This window comes from Athene cunicularia, assembly GCF_003259725.1.
Source record: "Athene cunicularia isolate RWA chromosome 5 unlocalized genomic scaffold, athCun1 chr5_part2, whole genome shotgun sequence".
NCBI lineage: Eukaryota > Metazoa > Chordata > Aves > Strigiformes > Strigidae > Athene > Athene cunicularia.
The window spans coordinates 8,111,917-8,134,580 of record NW_020799102.1 but is presented as its reverse complement, the minus strand read 5'-3'; the positions used below and the strand labels follow the sequence as shown (position 1 = coordinate 8,134,580).

General features: G+C 38.0%; 1 protein-coding gene across 1 annotated transcript in view; it reads left to right on the top strand.

The window, feature by feature from the left end:
- MUC2 (mucin 2, oligomeric mucus/gel-forming) overlaps window positions 1-22,664 on the top strand; it is a 46,761-nt gene that overhangs the window by 5,290 nt on the left and 18,807 nt on the right. Inside the window, exons 5-28 of the mRNA XM_026850183.1 lie at window positions 386-495; window positions 735-951; window positions 1,387-1,512; window positions 2,264-2,381; window positions 2,699-2,837; window positions 3,475-3,585; window positions 4,608-4,677; window positions 7,815-7,952; window positions 8,542-8,706; window positions 9,317-9,411; window positions 10,351-10,477; window positions 11,147-11,402; window positions 12,239-12,291; window positions 12,570-12,679; window positions 13,112-13,263; window positions 13,700-13,838; window positions 14,408-14,518; window positions 14,791-14,970; window positions 16,015-16,254; window positions 17,525-17,681; window positions 18,876-19,004; window positions 20,782-20,929; window positions 21,824-21,867; window positions 22,420-22,617. Coding sequence (XP_026705984.1) covers window positions 386-495; window positions 735-951; window positions 1,387-1,512; window positions 2,264-2,381; window positions 2,699-2,837; window positions 3,475-3,585; window positions 4,608-4,677; window positions 7,815-7,952; window positions 8,542-8,706; window positions 9,317-9,411; window positions 10,351-10,477; window positions 11,147-11,402; window positions 12,239-12,291; window positions 12,570-12,679; window positions 13,112-13,263; window positions 13,700-13,838; window positions 14,408-14,518; window positions 14,791-14,970; window positions 16,015-16,254; window positions 17,525-17,681; window positions 18,876-19,004; window positions 20,782-20,929; window positions 21,824-21,867; window positions 22,420-22,617 — 3,333 coding nt within the window. The remainder of the gene's footprint in view (window positions 1-385; window positions 496-734; window positions 952-1,386; window positions 1,513-2,263; window positions 2,382-2,698; window positions 2,838-3,474; window positions 3,586-4,607; window positions 4,678-7,814; window positions 7,953-8,541; window positions 8,707-9,316; window positions 9,412-10,350; window positions 10,478-11,146; window positions 11,403-12,238; window positions 12,292-12,569; window positions 12,680-13,111; window positions 13,264-13,699; window positions 13,839-14,407; window positions 14,519-14,790; window positions 14,971-16,014; window positions 16,255-17,524; window positions 17,682-18,875; window positions 19,005-20,781; window positions 20,930-21,823; window positions 21,868-22,419; window positions 22,618-22,664) is intronic.

Sequence of the window (22,664 nt, the reverse complement as noted above, 5' to 3'; positions counted from 1 at the left end):
CCATACTGACAGTTATCTCAGAAGATAGGTTGATAAGCATTGTGCATAGGAGCATCACAGGAAAGCAAATTTCACCTGAGAGATTTTTGTGATTGCCCCAGAATAAACATTATACTCCAGTGCTGCAGTCCTGGTCTAAGGTTATTTTATTTCAGATGAATCATCTTGGTTTTTTCTCTACTGGCCTTCTTTTCTTGTTACCACTTTAAATTTTTAAGCATACTTAGACATAATTAACATAATTCAGAGTAGAGATCTATGTCTGACAGGCATAGTTGACACCATAGTAACTGTTTTCCTTGATCAGTAGAGTCCCAGGAATCAGATGCTCCTTGTTGTCAGTTTTTGGGGCTCAGCAAGACTTCTTTGTAATTTTTTCTCATAGCTGCAAGCTACAATTCAATTACATACGGGAATTTACAGAAGATCAGCAAACCCAATGCCAAATGTGAAGATCCTGATGAAACTCAGGCTCTTCCAAACTGTAATGAGCATGTGAGTATTCCTCATTGTGAACTTCACTTGCACAGACACATAGAGATGTCCTTGTACTATGGGGGGTTAGTGTGTAAGGAGCTGGGAAGATTTTGCCTCTTCCAGGGCAAATGGTTTCTTCTTCCCATCTTGATTAACTGTTGCTGTTCAAAAGATGACAGTTTCTATGACCAGACAGGAAGCATCTAGAAGCTTACGTGCTTACAAATCTCTTAAATAATATTACTCTTCCTCCTTAGCGTGATGAGTGTGAGAGGTTGCTAACTTCCTCTGCATTTGCTGACTGTCGGTTACGCCTTAATTTGGAAATATACATCCAAGCCTGCATGCAGGACAAGTGTGCATGTAATGGACACGAGGACTCCTTCTGCCTCTGCAGCACCATCTCTGAGTATTCTCGCCAGTGCTCACACGCAGGTGGCCGCCCGGGTGAATGGAGGACACAGTACTTCTGCCGTAAGCAGCTATATGAATTTTACAAAGAAACAAATATCTCATGGATGTGAATGCTGTGAAACATTTAAATTCATTAATTCTTTACAAAACTATAGGCATATGTTATACATTTCATACCAGTAGTGTGATAAACTACATACTATATTCTACCTGTTTTCTTCTATTACCCTTGCTATTAAGAAATTTTTTCATGACGTAGAAATTCTGCTCCCATTGAAAAACTGTGAGGTCTGATGCTGCATGTGGCTGGGATAAGCGCATCTATTCAAAACCAAAAGAAGAAAATATAAATGACAGAGGAAGCAGCTCAGAAATAGACAAACATGCTTTTGGGTTGCTACTGCCTTGAGGGGAGTAGGAGATATGATCTGTGGTTTCTCAGGAATGATGGACTTTACACTCAAATAACTGCTGCTGTCTTTCTCATTCTTTCAGCCAAGTCCTGTCCCGATACCATGGTCTACAGAGAAAGCAGCTCACCCTGCATGGACACTTGCTCACACTTGGAGATCAGCAGCCTGTGTGAGGAACACTACATGGATGGTTGTTTCTGCCCCGAAGGCAAGTGTTATTGCAACTATTGTACATGAACAAAACCAAGAGCTCTGGCAGAGGAGATCATGGTTAAAATATCAAACGTAGTCAAATTACATCTTAAAAATTAGTACTGTTATTCATTATTTTCCCCTCTAGGGGAACATAATTATAAGTTTGGTGGGGTTTTTTGTTTGTTTGTTTTGTGGTTTTGTTTGTTTGTTTGTTTTTTTTTAAAGTAGGTCCTAATTGATTAATTAATCAATCCATAATTTTATAGTTAAATCATATTAACACAATGACAGGTAATAAATCTGCTTTTTACTTCTCAACAAATGGACTTCTGCTAATATATAGAAAATTATGCTTTCTAGGCTGAATAGTTCTGAGACAAAGGACATCATTTGCTCAGACAGTGATAATGAGGGACAGCGAATAAAATTCTCAGCCTTAGGAAAAAACGTTACAATGATAGTCTACAGAGTATACCAGAAGATCTGAATATCAAAACATGCAAAATTCTAAGATTGTTCTTGTATATTTATATTAAGCTTTTAATCTGTGTATGGTTATATAAATGGATAGATTTAGATTTAGATAAAGGGTTTTCCAGGTATTTTATGTTACAAAAGGTAGAAACTGTATTCTCTACAGTTTTGATAATCTCAGTTTCTGCTTTCTGTGTCAAGTTGAAAGCATGCCTCCTCTGAGAGTTTATCCTCTGAGGAAATTGCTTATTTCAGAAAGAGCTGGAGTAGTTTACTGTTGTGCTTTACAGGAACTGTGTATGATGATGTTACGGAAAAAGGCTGCATACCTGTTAGCCAGTGCCACTGCAAGCTCCATGGAAAGGAGTACTCACCCGGAGAAAGCATTACCAATGAATGTGAAGAGTGGTAAGAATCATGGTTGTTTATCCACCTTTCTTTGAGTGATTGTAAATGCGTCTGCATTTTTCAACCTTCCGGTTAGTCATAGGAGACTTCCTGAATACATTCTGAACTTAATATTTATGTTGTGTGTCTACACAACCGATTTTCTGAAAAGTTTTCTTACATCTATAGCAGAGGGGAAATCTTAAAGGAAATGGTCAAAGATGCAGTTTTAAAACACCTGGGGGTATCTTGCTTTTTGCTAGGTATACGGATGCTTCCAGTGCTCTAGGATCCTGTAAAATCTACAGGCATTTATTTAATTATTTGTCTGTTTATAGCACCTGTAATTCAGGCAGATGGACGTGCAAAGATTTACCCTGTCCAGGCACATGTTCAGTTGAAGGAGGTTCCCATATCACCACCTTTGATGGGAAGAAATACACCTTCCATGGAAACTGTTACTATGTGTTGGCCAAGGTACTGTGTACTGTAGGGCTTTTCTCTTGCAAATACAAGTGTCTGGGTGCTGATACATAGCAGCTGTGAACTGCTCTTTTATTCCATTTTTATGGGATGAGGGAAGCAGAAACGTTAAAAGCTCTACTGAAAAATTCAGGATGGGCTGTCATATCCCGGGGGGGAGTCGGGCACTTAGTTAACTTAGATAGAAGACTATGTATGCTGTCATTATCCAGTGGAGTCCTTCATCTATAAGAAATCAAAGCATCCCTCTGGCTTCATGGATAGGTAGACTACAAAAATTGGCAGTTCTCAGGATTAGAAGCTCTCAGCCAGATCTGTAATAGCTGTTTCTGTGTCCGAGTGTCAGTGACAGCTGGGAAAAGGAGCCTAGGCTGCTATTTCATTCATTTGTCCCTAAAATATCCTGGCGCCTGTTCTTCTGGAGAATGGCAAAGATCTTGTTGAACTAGAAACCATACCACTGAAATTGTTTGAAAGATGGTTAAGCTGCCAGAGCGAGTGCTGAAACAGTGGTCTTAATAGCTAAGTTCTATAGTAATTATTATTGTAACTGATGACTCGTCTTTGTTTTGGAAACAGCCTGTGAGATTTTTGATTCAACTAATGGACATGTATTTCTCTGTGACTGTAGGGTACTGTGAGTGACAGCCATTCTCTCCTGGCAGAGCTGGCTCCCTGTGGCTCCACAGACAGGCAGACATGTTTGAAGACTGTTGTGTTGTTGGTAGACCACAAAAAAAATGTAAGTGTTCTGTGGGTTCTGCTAGATATGTTGAAATTAGGCGTATTTCCCTTGCCGTGGAGCAATAACTAATTCTTACGGAATTGCTATTGTGGATAGATAAGCCACTTCAGACAGGCTGAAAACCAGCTCAAACTTCTGCCTCGAGCACTCAAAATAGACCTGAACAAAATATGAGATTCAAAAAAAGCTGACATTTTCCCCTCTTCACTTCCCTGCTCTGTGCTATATGATTGTTCTCACCGTATTCCAGCCTAACTGGAAGTAAGAGCACCGTTCTTCCTCACCTCACAGTATTTTACTTTATTCAGAATTAATTTTATAGATCTTTTTAGGTCTTTTTGTACAATTTAGGACTTTTTGTACAAACTTTTTTTGGTACAGTCCAACCTTCTTGAATATTTATATTTGCATTCTCTTTAGTATTCTGTTTGGTTATGGGAATATCTAGAATATATTTATAAATAATTTTACATACATACACACATAATTTCCTTCTGTGTTTCTGGTCTTCCTTGTCCTTGTCAGCACAACTAGAACCAAACCAAACCAAACCAAACCAGAAATCCATCATTTTACGTTTCTGTATGTACAGATTACAATTTTATGAGGAAGTTTAGCAAACTGCTTTCTTCCCATGCCAGAGTCATACTAAACCATTACACTGAAGGTGTGGCACATGCTTTTATAGGGAATAGGAGCTTGCTATAGATCCTGAAGGCCCAATATTTTCTTTTACTTCCTGAAATCAAAGTGCCCAATACAATCAAGCTTTATATTTCATTACTGCTATAAATTGTTGTAGGCAGGTATAAGTGAAACACTGAATAGCAACGTGAAACCTTACTTGTATCCTACGGGTCTGCTGCCACTTTAGATTTTCATACAGATTCTTCCTTTCAAAGTTTTAGTCACAGTCCAAATGTACAAAATGTCTCCCTTTTTTTTTTTTTTTTTTCCTTCAGTAGTTCCTTTTCCTCCCAGTACCTGGAGCTTCATTGATTCTATTTGCTGTTATACAGGTGGTGGTTTTCAGATCAGACGGCAGTGTGTTACTGAATGAGATGACAGTGAACGTGCCTCATGTGTCAGGTAAGGGACATAGCCTTGTGTGTCATGTGTCACACACCGGACCTCATGTGGAGGTCTACTGAAAAGGTCTACTTTTTCAGAGGCATATGGAAGAGAGACATATGAACTTTGTTCAGATTTTGGAACACTTTTGGGATTAATGTGATTTAATAGTCATCACTGAGAATTTAATGGGCAGACAGGCTCTGTATACAGTGGATGACTGAAAAAAATGTCCCTTCACTTTTTTTATACATTTTGAATATACTTCAGCACGTAGCTTGGGAAAGAGGAATTGTCATGGCTTAAATATAAAGTAGATAACCTGCCAATAAAGAGGGGTATTTAGCACTTTCCAAGTCTGGCTACATGATATGGGCATGCCCTCGCTCTCAGTTATGGTGAGGCTTGGGCATATCTACCCCACCTGACTTCTCCATGTATTTTTTTTTCCTGTGGGAAGAAAGTCTAACAGAAAGTAACTGCTGTATTTTCTGGTCAACCAGGGCAGGAAAGAAAGATGTACCATGTAGCACCCTCTCATCTCTCAGATCACTTGAGACATCAGCATCTTTTTATATAATTAGTGGATTTAGACAGACACTTTCAGAGGCTGACTCAGATCACCTAATTCAGAAGACTAACTTGTGGTGGAAGGTTGCTATCAGACAGCAGCTGTGAGCTCTGGGAATGCCTTTTGAAAGGAATGTAGAACCTCTCTTTATCACTCCTATTTAGATATGTTTAGGCACCATACTGACGCAGTATGTGTTGCTTCTTATTTACTGGCTCATCTGCAGATGGCAAATTACTTGCAAGAAAATAATCCTTTATCAGAAAGGACAATTATTCACGGGATGGTACATTCATGAATGCTTGTGCAAAACCAATCACAGTGTGTAGCCAATAGTTTAGATAAGTTAAAGTGTTCTAGGCAATACAATAGACCACTTAATAGTGGATTAAATAGATAAATAGAGCATATGGTAATAGATTTCTAAGACATTGGTTAACCAGTACATATTTTTTGGACTTTAGCAAAGCTTTTGATACTGTCTCCCAGAGCATCTTCTGGACAAAGTATCCAGCATACAGTTAGACAAGTCCAAAATATGTTGGATGAACAATTGGCTGATGGGTCGGGTTCAATGAGTTACAGTAAATGAGGTTACATCAGGTCGGCAGCTAATCACCAGTGGGGCTCCCAAGGGCTCAATTTTAGGGCCAGCACTCTTTAATATTTTTATAAATGGCCTGGATGCAGGAGTCAAATGTACATTAAGTTTGCCAATGATACTAAATCAGGAGTAGCTGTGGACTCCCACAAGGGTAGAGACATATGGATAGACTGGAGAGCTGGGCAATCACAAGCCGTATGAACTTAGCAACAGCAAGTGCTTCATTCTGCACCTGGGATGGGGTAATACTGGTTATCAGTACAAACTGGGGGATGAGAGGCTGGTGAACAGCTGCAGAGAATGAGATCTGGGGGTTTGGGTTGATGGCATGTTGAATGAGTCAACAATGTGCCCTGGGCCAACCATGTCCTGGGGTGCATCAAGCACAGTACAGCTAGCTGGTTGAGGGAGGGGATTGTCCCACACCGCACTGGTGCAGCCCCACCTCAAGTACTGGGTGCAGTTTTGGGAGCCTCAGCATGAGAAGGACATCAAACTATCAGAGTGCGTCCAGAGGAGTAGGGAGGTGAGTCCCCCTGTAATTTGCACTGGTGAGGCCACACCTGGAGTGTTGTGTCCAGTTTGGGGCACCTCAATAGAAGAGAAATCTTGAGGGGCCAGAGCGAGTGCAGAGGAGGGCAACGAGGCTGGGGAAGGGCCTGGAGAATAAATCCTGTGAGGAGCCTTGAAGGAGCTGGGAGTGTTCAGTGTGAGGAGAAGGCCGAGGGGAGACCTCATCCCTCTCTGCAGCTCCTGACAGGACATTGCAGAGAGGCTGGGGCTGGGTTCTGCTCACAGGGGATTAGTGACAGAACAAACGGGAACGGCTTTAAACTGCAACAGGGGAGAGTCAGACTGGGCATGAGGAAAAATGTTTCATCGAATGAGTGGTCAGAGAGTGGAACAGGCTGCCCAGAGAGGGGGGGAGTCCCCATCCCTGGGTGTGTTTAAGGGCTGTTTGGATGAGCTGTGGGGGGATGTGGGGTAGGGGAGAACTTTGTAGGGCTGAGGGTTGGACTCGATGATCCCAAGGGGCTTTTCCAACCTGAGTGATTCTGTGAAGGTGACCAAGACTGTGAAAGTTCTCAAGGGCAAGACTTGTGAGGAGCCGTTGGGATCACTTGCCTTGTTCAGTTTAGAGAAGAGAAGGCTGCAGGGCAACCTCATTGCCAGCCTACAACTTCCAGCCTACAAGAGGGAGGTGCTGATCTCCTCTCTCTGGTGACCAATAATAGGACATGAGGAAATGGTATGAAGCTGTGTCAGGGGAAGTTCAGATGGCACGCTAGGAAAAAGTTCTTCACTGAGAGGGTGGTTGGTCACTGGAACAGGTTCCCCAGGAAAGTTGTCAGGGCACCAACCCTGTCTGAGTTCAAGAAGCATCTGGATGATGCTCTTAGTCATATTGTTTAGTTTTAGGTAGTCCTGTGAGAAGCAGGGAGTTGAAGTCAGTGATCCTTATGGGTCCTTCCCAACTTGAGACATTCTATGATTCTGTGATGCTAATTAGGAAGCCCGGTTCCTCCACTCTGCTGATTTTGTATGTCAGTTCTGATGATTTTTCTATAATGGCTTGATTATGTATAAGCATCTAACTTTTTATTAGTAGTATTTAGCTGTGTATTGGTGTGTAGAGTCACGCCTATTACTTATTGCATTCAACAGTGCTGAGATAATGTTTTCTCAGAAAATCTCTTGCTCTTCAAATTGCTCAGAATTAATGAGAACACTGAAGCTGTATTGAAGAAAATACGAATTTGGTTCTGATCCCAGGAATGGGTCATTATAGATAATCAACATGTTAAGTAAGTGGGGACCAGCATTGTATCTAGATGGCCAGCAATCTTCAGAAGAAAATTAGTAATTTGATCCTGACCTCAGAGTTTTCATGGCAGGTGATACCTTAGAATCTAGTAAGAAGTGTTTCTTTCAGCAGCTGAAGGTATGCTTTCTCTACACAATTCATGTTTTGTTTTTCAGCCAGCTTCTCAGTATTCAAGCCATCTTCCCACTACCTTATCGTACAAACTTCTTTTGGGCTTCAACTGCAGATCCAATTGTTTCCAGTCATGCAGCTGTTTGCGACTGTGGATCAATCAGTTCAAGGAAAACTTCAAGGCAAGTGTCTATTCAAATGGGAAGCAAATCCATGCTGTTCCCAGCTGAAGGGTCATGTATTCTTTTCATGAGTGATCATTTGTGCTACTTATTGATCCAAGAGGAGGAATCTAAAAGCAGAAACCAAAACATTGAAAGAGAATTGACTAAAGCAAGCTAGAAATCCTTTGTTATTATTTCATATGGAAGTGACCTGTCACTCTGGTGCCAGTACATGAATATAAGTATTATATAATATATATATATTCAATATTCTGTACTTTTTAAATCACTTTAATTTTTAACTATCCACAAACTCAGGCGTTCAGTGCATTTTGTGGTTTTTATATCATCATAAAACTAGAAATACAGATTAGGTCAGTGATCTCCTGAGGCAGCGATATCTTCATAAAGACTATTCTCAGGAGGTTGAAGATTTAAAACAGGGCTGGTAAATCTTCTCTACTGATAGTGTGCATTAATAGTGTGGAATAATCAGCTGTATGAACTTCTGCTTCTAATGATTGTGATCAGTTGTCCCTTTCCCTTTAACCTTTTATAATGAAAATGAGTAATAAGTGGGTAAAACTTTTACCCTCTTTTTCAATAGGTCTTTGTGGAAACTTTAATGGAATGGAGGGTGATGACTTTAAAACTACTAGTGGGCTGGTAGAAGCTACAGGATCTGCCTTTGCTAACACATGGAAAGCTCAGTCCACCTGCAAAGACCAGGCAGAAAAGCTGGAAGACCCCTGCAGTCTCAGCATTGAAAGTGGTAAGCACACTAATAAGTCAGATGGTTGGCTTCTACCAGAATGAGTAACATTTGCTTTACGTTTCTGCCAGAAGTGTATAACAGTTGTAGTGTGGCATGGAAGTTTTTTTAGAGGACTGTCAAATTAATAATTAATTTCTGCAAGTATGTACACAGATGAGTACTGATTTCCCATCAAACTGAAGTGAGAGTTTAGAGGATGATTGTAGAGGAAGCCTGAGCTGGGAGATAGAGAAGCGAAGTCATTTATTTATATTATCTAGAAGGGCAGCTTGTATTTCCTAGTATTATTTATCCCTGTGTTTAACTTAACTTTATGGTCCCCAAACAGAAAGAGCTGTCACAGGTCCGTGTAGATAAGTTACAGCAGTAAGATATGGTTTTTGATTTTATGGTTGCATGTCTACTGCTAGAGAACTGGATTAGAGAATAGAAATATATGTACAGTGATTGCATGCAGTTTCTTCACTGCCCAAAGTGCACACAGTTCTCTCCTTTGTATTGTCGCATTGCAATTTTCTGACAACATAACTAGACGTGTCACAAGAAAGATAAGTGAATGGAATAAATATAATGACATAGTTTGATTTTTCTCCCTTTTTTTCCCCAGAAAATTATGCTGAGCATTGGTGTTCTTTGCTGAAAAACCCAGAGGGTCCATTTGCAAGATGTCACTTAGTCATTGATCCTTCAGAATACTACAAGGTATTGTACTCTTGCATCGTTTCCAGTACTGCTTGATTTCAGACGGATGACTGTAAACATTTATTATTCTTCAAACATTTGAGACATTACTGAGTAGCTTGCCCGTGAGAGCTGGTGAAGTTTTTGCAGTGATTAACTGAGGCAGCATGGCATGCATCCAAAGAATCTCTTATGATGAGATTCTTATGGAGTGCTGCTGAATAAAAAGGTAGATTTGTTCTGGTTTCTTATGTTTTGTATTTAGAATACATTTTTATTGGACTGGATATTTGAACTGGAAAGATGATTCAAGAGATTAAGGTGTGCACAGAAATTTTAAGGTTACCCTTACACATTAGTTGCTATTAAGTCAGGGGAAAAAAAATTAAATTTCCTGGATTGGTTGGAATGTAACAACACCAAATCATTTTTATGATAGAATCCCTATGGGTTTTTTTTTTTCCCCCGTGCTAATCACTGTTGAGTGGTAAGTGAGGCTTACCTGATCAAAAAAAGAAGAAATTCCTAAGACTTTGCTCATACCTAGAACTCAGTCTGAGCTCAAATTCTGTAAAGATCTTCATAGATCTGGTTAATATTTTGCCATTACGATTTTTAATATTTTTATTTTTAAAAATGTTTTTATTTTAATTTTCAATTTTGATGGTTCTCTGCATTTCTAAGTTGTAACTAAGAAAGTACGGTACCAAAATCCTTTAAGAAAGTTGCTGTTAGGAGCTTGGCTATATTTTAAAGGTTCAAGAGGCTTGGTTAGGTTAGGATAAGCATCCAAACATTTTCATTTGGAATTGCACTTTCAGGCTCTGCTCTTTGGCTGTTCCTTGCATTGTTCTCTGATTATAGCAATTAACATCAGAAAAATGGACATTTCAAAGCAACTGAGTTACAATTGCCCACTGGTTTCCCGTGGGCTTACTGACCCTTTTGTTGTTTTTTCAGAAATGTAAATACGACACCTGCCTCTGTGAAGACAATGAAGAATGCTTGTGTGCTGCCCTGTCCTCTTACTCAAGGGCCTGTGCTTTCAAAGGGATCATACTGGGAGGCTGGAGAAAGAGTATCTGCAGTAAGTAGTGGAACTGTAATCCCTATGGAATTAATTAGCCATAAGAAATAAGTGAGTTCCTTCTGAATTTGGTACTCAGTGATCTCAGTGTTAAGGGATTTGGAGTCTCTTAGAAATATTTAATGGATCTAAAAGAGACAATGCTTATAATGGTTACTAGCTCACGTTATATTCTTTAGTTGTCATTTGTTCATGACATATTTAAAATTAGAAAGCAATATTTTGCACTTCCACCTTCTTTCCCCGGTTTAAATAATAATGCTGTTTCTATCTTTGACTAATGGAATCCCAGCTATCATAGCTTTTACATTGTCTTTGCTTATCAGTGTCTTTGTTTATCATTGTGCTACTTTTTTGTGAGCAGTACAATACTGTTGAGACTGGGAGTTTATTATATTGTACTCTCTCTCTCTCTGATTATTAGTATGTGAAACAAATATGGCTATGAAAGTAGAAACTGTTAGTAGCAGTTAAAAAGAAGTCTGCAGCTGGGAAACAAAGTTAGGCTATCTTTACTCGTGACTTGTGATATTTTTGTACTTTAATAAAATCTAAGGGAGTATTTTTACCATTACATGCTGCACAGGCGGAGAAACAAAACCGGAAATGTCGAGGTTAAATTGTCCATCCTGCATCCCTTCTTTATCAGTTTGTTTATTTTCCTTCCAGCTAATGAAGTGTCTGCCTGTCCAGGAAATCAAATCTTCCTTTACAATCTTACAATGTGTCAGCAAACCTGTCGTTCCCTTGCTGATGGTGAAAAACATTGCTTGCAAGACTTTGCTCCTGTGGATGGCTGTGGCTGCCCATATAATACATACCTGGATAACCAGGGTACCTGTGTGCCCATCTCCAAGTGTCCCTGTTACTACAAGGGATCATACCTGGAACCAGGGGAATACATCAGAAAAGATGGAGAACGTTGGTATGTTTTATTGTGGCTCCTTGTTTGTGGGAAAAAAGCCCTTTATAAATTTGCTTATTAGGTATAAGTGGCTTAGCTTTTTTTTTTGTGCTTTAATGGGCACTTGTAATATGTTTCACAACATCTTCATCCTGTTGCAGGATGATTTATTAATAGTTGGGAAGTACAGCTTTGTTTGGAGGTGTGAGTACTGGCCTTCACAGATAAATGTTACCCTGAAGCTGCACGGTTAATAGGGCAGAGGGCTAGAAGGAAGATAAAAACCATCTATAACGTTTTATTGCTGTTTCCTTTTCTGTAAGAGACAGATTGCTTGTGTTTTGCACTGGAGACAGGTCCCCTTGATATGTACTTACAGTAGCATAGGTGTTTGAAAGTAACTTTCACGGTTCTGGTATTTTTTATCATGAATTCTGACAACAGTTTGCTGCATGAATCATCAGTACGAACTGTGAAATACTTCCTTCTCTCATCTGGCAGATGAAGCATACAGGCCAATACATTTGCAGTGTGTGAATTGAACAGGCATGAAAATACACTATGTATCTAAATGAAGGCTTTGATTTAAATTATCGTTATTAACTGTTTCATTATTATATGTTTCCTGAGTCATCAAAAAGCATAGTATTAAGTATTAATAGCATAGCTGTCATTCCTTGAAACATAAACTTTTCCCCAAGTGAAAATTCATGAGTGTACCCTGAAATATCAGTAGAAATTATGCAGGATCTCTCTGATAAATACTTTCAAATTTATATAAACAAATCCTTAGACTTAAATTGAAGACACTGAGCTTACTTTTTAAAAAAATTTCTACTACTTCATTTCTTTTCTAGTGTGTGCCGAGATGCAAAGGTCCATTGTACTTCAGTGACAACAGGAAAGAAAAGTAAGTGAAATTCTATAAAATAAAACAAAAACCATAACCCGTGCTCCAAAGCCAAACCTACACTTTCCATTTGAATTCTCCACTTGCTTGTTTTGCATGTTTGTTTTTTCTCTTTATGTGAAACAGTTACGCATTTTCACTTTCTTTTGTCTTCGCTGACCCTCTTTTTTCCATAAGGATATACATGCCCTGAAATTTCTGTCTCAGTAACTGCAACTTTTCATGCACATTTCTTTTGTCTTTTCTTGATACATCTAAACCAACAATGTGCCTTTCAGATACAACAGCGTGTTCTTCTAACAAGAGGTACTTTGACTGCAGCACATCCCCAAAGTGGACTTCGCAAACACCTCTACAATTTAGCTGTCATACTCCTCGAGCTGATCATGTAAGTATTCAATTTTTCCCCATGTCATGTTTCCTTTATTCATTTTTTGTGCTTTAAATGACACAGTGCAACACAAAAAATGCTGTTGTAACTAACAGTTTATTTCTCTCTGGTAAAGTTTCCTGTATTTTCTCCCCAGTGATATTACTCTGTTGGCAATTTCATGATGATTCCCCTTATGGTCTCCTTCTCCTTTTTCTTTTTACTGTGTCTTCAGTAGAGTTGTACCTCCCAAGTGAAATGTGATTTGGGTTCTTAGACAATCAATAAAGAAAATAAAAACATTAGAAGCTTAGAAAGAAGAATCTTATAAAACTAATCAATATTATTCTGTTTGGTTATAAATGCAGTTTTTACCAGAATGTCTATGAAGAAGTGGAATTAAAATGCAGTGTTTTTCGTAAAGTAATGATTTCTCCCTGTATTCCCTAGTTCCAGTCAGAGTGTGTCTCAGGCTGTGTGTGTCCTGAAGGTCTATTTGATGATGGCAAAGGTGGCTGTGTTGAGCAGAAAGACTGCCCATGCATCCATAACAACCAGTGGTATTCTTCTGGACAGCAGATAACAGTGGACTGCAACACCTGGCAAGTTATAATTTGTACTCCCTTCTAGAGTATTCTATGCAGTAAATTAATAATCGTGTCTAAGCTTATGTACTACAGTGGCCGTGATAGCTGCAATTATAAACATTTTCAGACATACTTTTTGATATCTGAGGAAATACAGATTGTACTGAAAATATTGGGATAATAACTACTTCTGTTTTAAGTAGGCATCTCATATTGGGAAAGCGCACTCATTTTTAAAATATAAACACTATCAGATCTAAAAAGCGTATCCAGCCAGATGTAAAAGTCATGTTATAGGTTTCAAAGCAGGCTAAACTATTGAAGTTAAGACTTAATACACTCTGTAACACCAAAATGGGCACCGTCATGTAGCTGTTGGTTTGTTCTGCAGTTTTCCAAACAGTACGCTCTTGGAGAGACATGAAAATAAATTTCTTCTGCTCTCTTCTAGTGTCTGCCAAAAAGGGTCTTGGAGCTGCACTGAGTATGTGTGCTATGGGACTTGTACAATATATGGAAGTGGCCATTATATCACCTTTGATGGAAAATTCTACGACTTTGATGGAAGATGTGACTATGTGGCTACTCAGGTAACGCTCATCAAGAGGGCTGAAATGGCATCTGATTGCCCTGAGGATCTACTTTCATCTTTGGTTTTGTCATTTCTTATTGCCTGTCATCACTGTTCCTGAGATGTTTTCACATTCTGTCAGGATAAATTTTGTATTTTCAGTGCAGGCAAGCTGTGTGAATGTGTTGGGGTTTTTTTTGACACAATGGTCATAAACTGTAACAAGAGTATTTTATAGTGAGAGCTAACAGTTCATTATCAATTCTGAAATAAATGAAAATTCTAAGTTTACAGAACAAAGATATTTATATTTAAAGATATATTCCTCATTTTGTTTTATTGTCCCCCTTGTTTCCCTGGTTTTGCCACACATGAGACTGTGTTAACTGTCTATGTGTATGTAGAGATGCATGTGTATATCTTGGTGTGTCTGTAAAAACATGTGTATGTAAGATTTCACATATGAAGCAGCAATAACAATTTATACATTGTGGAGATTTAATTATTTAAAATGATTTAAATCATATTAAAAAATTAAATAAATATTCTACCTAGTTTTCTTATGCTCACTTTTATCTTTTTCAATAGGATTTTTGTGGTGACAGGAATTCCAGTGGCTCGTTCAGTATCATCACAGAGAATGTCCCTTGTGGAACTACAGGAGTCACCTGCTCAAAGGCTATTAAAATGTTTCTAGGGGTGAGTAATGATGCTCAGTAAGTATATATCAGTATTCAAGCATTTCAAAAACAGTAATGCTCCAAAGCCACAGCCAAAAAAGTAGGTATAACAAGTGAAGGTTAGAGCCTCTATCAAACTAATTTGTAAATGTAAAGATTCTCATTCTATCAAAGGTGTTACACCACTTTCTGTCAAATTGGCTTTGGATTCAGAATGAGTTGTATTTGTATGAGCGTCTAATATCTCATCATAAAAGTTAGTGTTATAATATTTTTCTTTTTCTCTTTCAGAAAACTGAACTGAAATTGGAGGATAAAGATTATAAAGAAAATCAGCGAGATACTGGTGATGATGTGCGTTATTGGAACAGGACAGTCGGCCTCTACCTCGTTATTGAGGCTAGCAATGGTGTGATGCTTATCTGGGATAAGAAGACTACTGTTTTCATCAAGCTGACCCCTGATTACAAAGTTAGGACCTGTCTGTCTTCTTTTTTTTTTTTTTTTTTTTTTTTTTTTTTTTTTAAGTAGTAGTATGAATAGACAAATGAGATAAGGAAACATAAATGTTCTTTTATTCTGACTCTGTTTAATTCCTATATCCTCTGCACATTAATCATTAGCTTGCAGCATTACTATCACAGCTTGCAGAGGTGCTGCCAGAGCTCCTTACAGTCTGTCACAATGCATTGCAGAGGATGCAGCAAAGCTAAATGTCTAAGGCATTCTGAGTTTGTGAGCATTAAGAGCCAAGCATCCAAAGTAATTCAGGGGATGAGAACTGACTTGGAAACCTGCATGGGATCTCAGCTCTGAGTTGAAACCACACTCCGTGTGCAATGTATGGAGGTGGTTCTGATTTCTGAAAATCAGCATGTTGAATTATAGAGTACTGAATTCACTGGGCTGAATGAGGAGCTGTGGGGTTGTATAAACAGGGACATGCTGTTGCTTGGTGGGGCTGATGTACCTTAAATACCACTACCAAAAATTCACTATTGTGGGTAAGCTGCTAAATTATTTCTTTCAAGAAAAATGAGTCCCTGTATTTTATTTTTCCCATGGGTGAAGAAAAGGCACTCATTATGTTAGAAGCATTTAATAAAACCATTTTTAATCAGAATGAAATTCCCTCAGGCTTATATTAATAGCTGAGTTATGCTAAATTGAGAAGAATGGAAAACAAATCAATTCTTCTCAGCTGAAGGATGCTTAGCCACCCTTTAGTGTTATAAGCTGTATGAAGGGCCACCACAGAAACATGGAAATACACTAGATATAATTGGTTTCAAGGAAGGAAGTCGTGGGAGCTGAATAGTTCACTGAGTACGCAGACAAATAAAGGTTTGATTTCTGTAGAAATTATTTGGAAGTAAAATGGAAATGTGTAATTTAAATGGAGAGTCAGTTGTCCTTTTAAATGTCAATGTTTTGCTCTTATTTACTAGCCTGTTTCTCACTTCCATGGTATATTTAAAAGCTGTGGATTTAAAAGCTGTTAATTTTCTTTTCCAGGGCAAAGTGTGTGGTTTGTGTGGCAACTTCGATGACAAGTCTAACAACGACTTTACAACAAGGAGTGGGGTGCAGGAGACTAATGCTCTGAAGTTTGGGAATTCCTGGAAACAGTCTGCCACGTGCCCAGATGTCACAGAAGAGATTAAGCCCTGTGATGTGAAACCACACAGGGAGTCCTGGGCAAAGAAAGAATGCAACATCATCCGGAGTAAAGTCTTTGAAATTTGTCACTCTAAGGTTTGTAGAGGGCAGCAAATGATGGCACAGCACAGTGCCTTTCTGCGATTGCAGATGCAGAGGGACCCTCAGAAATGGATGAAGAAAGGGTTAAATAGAGTGATCTTCAAGTCTTTAGTACAGCTATAGGTGTCATCACATTGCAGCTAGCCTTAGTCAAAGGAGTTTGAGTGTCTGTGGCAATGGGACCGTGTCAGTAGCGGTGCCAGCCACGGCCATACAAGCCCATACTCCGTTTCAGCGCTACTGCTGTGCAAGCTAGCTTCATAAATCTACCCTGAATAGGTCTGTGTGTGCTGAACAGGTCTGCGTTGTGCCACTTCTTGTTGAGAGACTCACTACTTTAAGTTCTAAAAGGTCTTGTGATGATGAGATCGCACTTCTGATGGAAATGCATACGATAGTTGGAGGGTGGCTGTTGAAGAGACCACTGCTCTTTGTAATACTCAACCCGCAGAAGGGATCTTCGTGGCAACCACTGACATTGCGCAGTTTAGACGGGCTTGGCTGCTAGTACTGCGCCTCCAACTGTGATAGCATACACTATGCCAGGCCCGCAGCTTTCAGAGCACAGTGCAGAGAGCACTCCTCTCTTCCTTGTCTCTTTATAAAGTATGGTAATATAATGATTATTATATTATGTTTCTGTTGTATATAACTATTCTTAACACACAGTGGAAAAGTCATACAGAATGATTAATTTAATCGACTTAGCATGTGTTTCTATGTTGATTCCTTCAGCAGCTAAAATCCAGTCTCAGTTTCTCCTCTTGCAATCCCAGGCAAAAAAAGTGGACTTTTAATATTTTTTTTTAATATTTTTTTTTTTTTTGCTAATGTGTGATTGGATAGACTCCAAAAACTGGCAAGCACACAATTATCTGCTTCATATTTGCTGTGAAGTGCAGCCTTTCACACTTGGTTGTTCTTGCTCACCACTTGGTTGACAAAGCTTGTTGGAAGATAAGACTTCATCGGCGTGAGAGCAGTAAAATGGAGCTCTGTTAGAAATTGTGGGCACTTCCAAGAACTCTTATTTTATTTTTTCGGTCATAGCAAATTACAAAGGTACTATATTACTTTAAGTCTATTATTACCCAAAATACATGAAGCAGCTTCAAGCGTATAATGTTTGTCTGTGATATGGTAATCCTTAGGAACAGCCTCATTCCTGCCCAGCTCAATTCCCCTATCCCAAGAGCTCTCTCAGGCTTACTAGTTTGAAAGCTACTTCAGAGATGAACTGGGGCATCATTTCTTTCCCCAACAGGTGGACCCAAATCCTTTCTATGACGCCTGTGTTCATGATGCCTGCTCTTGTGACAGTGGTGGAGACTGTGAGTGCTTCTGTTCCGCGGTTGCTGCATACGCTCAGGAATGTACCAAGGCTCAGGCCTGTGTTTTCTGGAGAACTCCTGATATATGCCGTGAGTAACAGTTAAACACAACTGTATCTTTCTGGCTGCTATCAGAAAGTCTGCCAAATAAAATAATACTATGACTGCAAGGTTATGCTGGCAATGAAATGCAATTTATTTTTGGAGTCTATCAAGGAATAATGAGAACTAGTAAGTTTGTATATTTCAATTATCTTTCATTCAGCCTGGCTTTTAATTTTTTTCTTTCTTTCCACCTTTTTAAATTTTTCTTCTCTTTACTTTTTCTTTTTTTCTTTTTTCCTCCTTTTCCTTTCCTTTTCCCCTTTTCCCCTTTCCTTTTCTCCCTTTCCTCTTACTTTTTTCCTTTTCCTTTTCCCTTTTCCTTTTTCTTCTTTTTCTGTTTCTGTTTCTTCCTCTGTTTCTGTTTCTTTCAGAATTCAATTTTAGCAAAATTATATAGAAGTACTCCTGTGTAGATGAACTCAATCAGTACTGAGTATATTAAGCAGTGTCCATTAGCAGTGCTAATGCTCATACCAGTATGTCATATAATAATGCAAAATGAGATTTAAATTAACGTTTCCCAAAGAAGTGCTCAAATCAAAATTTTTAGATTCTAAGTGGCAGAAATGTAAAATTTTTCTTTAAAAAAAAAATAATTCTGATTTGGAATTGACTGCTTTTAGATTTTAAGTGTAAGAAGGCAGTGAAACAGAAGTTATAAGTTTCAATCAGTTCTGATACAAGTTTATAAAAGCTCCTTCCTCTGTCCGTAGTCATCTAAATGGATTCTGCTTGCTCTTGGCCTGTCCATGTGATACAGCCCGTGTGATACAGCAAGGCAGAACTATTTTGAATATACTGCAAGAGCTTTTAGGTGTTTGCTAGTAATTAAGGAACAAAAATGCTCTCAGAAATTTAACCTTAATTTTAAATTAAAATAAACTTCTTTTTTTTTTTTTTTTTTTTTTTTTTTTTTTTTTTATTTGTGTGATTTGGATCAAACATTTTCATCCTGAAGCTTGAGTGTTTAATATGAAAATCTTGGGCCCCAGAGTTTTGATCCTAAATTCTGATGAAACATGTTTAAGTACAGTAGAAGAAAGTCCAGGACTCATATGTCACGAGAAATTTTGCTGTCTTAACACGTAGACTCATTTAGCTTCTACCTTTAAAGAGCTCATCAGAGCCGCATTCTGTCAACCATGTTTTGAATCAGCTTGTCCTTTTTTTTCTCTTCAGCGATATTTTGTGACTACTACAACCCTCGTAATGAGTGCGACTGGCACTATGAACCTTGTGGCAGTAATGTCACAACCTGCAGGATGATTAATAATGTCAGCACCAACTTTACAATGCCATACCTGGAAGGTAATAAATTCCTTGTCATTTTAAAATTTTATTTTGTATAACTTTTTCCACATATCACTTAATGAATATGGAATAGTCAGTCAGCTTGACAAGTTGTTCCTACATCTGTTATGTTGAATTTGTCTCCAGTATTAGATAACTGTTTCTTATAATATAATTTATTATTTATTAATATCAGTGACTGATAGTTGCGTTATTGTGAGCCATAAAACTAGGTCTCTGCTTGGATAATATCCTGAAACATGCAAGATTATTACACCATTCTTATTTTGCATCCCATCCCAAGAGCTTTTCGGGAGAAGGAAAACCTTTCACATGGCAAAGAAGCAAGTTACTGATAGTTGAGGGTTCTTTATCATTCTTTATGTATCAGATCCATCTGGACTTTATTAATGTACAACATCCTCCTATCTTTACAGTGGAAAATATCTTTGATATCAAACACACTGATGCTGCTATATGTTGAATTCTTAATGGAGACCACAACATGTTGTCAGAGGGCTACAGGGAGCTACCTGCATTTTTAGTGTATTTCATTTGTAGATATGATATTAATAGGTTCAAGTTCTTGTGCTTGATAACTGAAAAGGAATCTCATGTCATAACTGCATTGCATGACTGCAATGATTCATTCATTGGATGGAATGACTTTATAAACATATTTCATTTGCCACATGATAAAGTTGGAGAAAACAGCCATGGTTTCAGCCATGCAGTCTTTTTGGTCTTGACTGGAAGCAGTTATTTCCAGTTTAGGGACTGTAAGGAAATGCCCAGAGTTTGACTTTGTTATTTTAATCCTTGATCTTCTGGTAACAAAACAAACAAAAAAAAAAAACCCAAAACCTAGCCAAAATATTTTTTAAAACCAATTCTATGTTTTCAAATAGATTGTCTTAGATTATTAGAAAACTTTGGGAAGTATCAGAAGGCAGATTATTATATAACTAATTCTCTTTCTAAATTATTTTTTATTTTTATCTTCAGTGGAAATATAGATCATGCTTACTTTTGTTAGGACATCTTTAGTACAGTCTGGCAGTGTGAAGTAACTTTTAAGTACCAGTTACTTAGATTGTCATTCAGTTCACAGGCTGTTTAGAGTTCCAGTACGGTACAGTTAGAGTAATTAAGAACCGGATTTCATGAGAGTTTATTTGGAAGCAAGACACAATAAATTTTAAAAGTGTGTTTACATGAAAAATGAAATGAGAATTGACAGACAATCCCTTGCAGGTGGGGTTTGGGTCACTGAGCAAAGATATGGAAAATGCAGATAAAATTATCTGTTTGGGTGGAGATACCTCATTTATTAAAGGCACATTAACAAGGTCTAGTGTTCCAATAAATGTCGTGAAAAACCTGTTTGTTAATGAATCCACTTTCACATTCTTCACAAAGTATTATTGATATAGTGATCACATTTCAATATCTATAGAAAAATAAGGAAGTTTCTTTCTCTTAAATTACTAGCTGCCCATAGAAATTAATACAAATTAGGGTTTTCTCCAAGATCTTAAACTAGGAAAAAACAACTACCCTAGTTTTCATGACTAAACTTTTAGTCAATCCTCCACACCCCAGCATTATCAATGAGAATTCTGTGATTTTATGTCTTTTGGAAAGACTAATTGTCCAATGATTAATTTGCACTGGAAATTCTCAATTTCTTTCACTGTGCTTGATTCAGTGAGAATCATTTACCTTCAGAAGCTATCCTATCAGTTAACTCCTTACACTTTTTCTTCATTCTATATACTATTCTTGTCATCAACAGGTTGCTACCCCAGATGCCCTCCAGACAAGCCTTTTTATAATGAAGCGACAAAGGAATGTGTGCCTGAAGATCTGTGTTGGTGTTACATCGATGGAATTCATGTGGCCCCTGGGGAGCAGATACCCACAGAAGACAACTGTACACAATGGTATATAAAAAAATGCAAAAACATTTGCAGTAATTAAGAAAAGAATTTATGTATGCTGAGCCCTTCATTTACTTTATTGGGCCTCAAGCATATAGATGTACAACTTCAGCTGAAGAGCTGGTATATTCATTCTAACATTTATCTATGCAAATAAGAGGAAAAATGCTGTTTATTCCAGTTGAGACTTAAAAAATGCTGCACTTATGATATGTACAGATTCTAAACTTTTCATTCATAATTTTCCAAATCCATAATAATCAAGATTTCCAGCTGATAGTGTTGTCATAATAAGTGTATTAACAATTTCATTTTATATATATAGTCTTAGAAGTGTCATAAATTATATAATGGCATGGAACCTGGGTGTGTCTCTAGAACAGCCTTTTGATTCTCATGGCTCTTTGGGAAGAGAGGGGCTACTCTGCCTTGCATTCTCACTTAAAACTGGGATTCCAAACCCATTGTAATCGGAAATGATCTGTACTAGCCCCAAAAGATAGTTGACTCCTAACTGCTCATTCCTAAAGCATTTCTAGTGATAGCACTGACGTCTATGACTCTGCACAGTGACCGGAGACAAACACTCCACCTCCCCACCCCGATCTAGCTATAAATTCACTGCTCTGAAAAACAGTTTTTATTATTGCACTACTGCAACTTGCAACACAAAGCAATTCATGATAGTTTTAAGGTGTTATACTTAAAGAATGAAAGTGATGACTTAGTCTGAATGAAATAATGATAGGCAGTATTGGGAAATATTACACCCAGAAAAATATCCAGTAGTATGACTAAAGACAAGTGACAAATTTATACAATTCTGTGCTCTTGGCTCTGCTAACAGGTGCCATAAAATATCTGTAACATTTTAATTTTTGAAAATTTTGCTTTTAGTGTCTGTGGTCCCTCAGGATCCATACAGTGTACACCACTCCCAGGTAAATAACATTTGGTTTTTTCTACAAATAAAAAGAAAGAATGCATGGAACTGCTATGTTTGTCTCTACAAAACACTTAGTACTGATTTGGAATAATCCTTTCCAGTGCAAATGAAAGTTGTGGCCAAAGAAAATTGAGCAGCACTTCTGTTGAACCTTACTGTTAGAACTTCTTTTTCAACATTTTTCTCATTTCCTTTTATTCTTTCTCCCCATGTCCCATACATAAACTAATGGAATTCGCTACAAGACTTTGAATCCCAGAACACGTAGTATTATAGAAAAGTGTCAGACAGTAAATTGCAGTTGTTATTTTTCTCAGAACATTTTAAAACCTAGTTTGTAAGTCTGTTCTTCCAAGTGTTTTATGCAGGGCATTATTAAATATGTTTTAATGTTCCTCTAAATGTAAAGATAAATTAGTGTGATGTATTAGGTCTAACTCCAGGTATAGCTCTGAAAGCTATGATTCCTGCAAATGCTTCCTTGTCCATAAGTATTCTGCCTTTGTCTCTTACCTGGTAATAGAAAAATTGCTCTCTTTTTTTGCAGGCTGTCCTTGTGTCATCAATGGAACAAGTTATGAAGTGGGTGAAGTTGTGGCACAAATACAAGATGGCAACATATGTATAATATACATTTGTGCAGAAAATGGTTCTGTAATTGTTGGAAGTACTTTTCCTTGTCCGACATCTACTTCACCTACAACCCTTTCAACCTCTTTTCCTACCAGTACTCTTACCACCACAGGTAAACCTTTAACAGAGATGCACATCTAAAAATCATTTTCTTCAAGG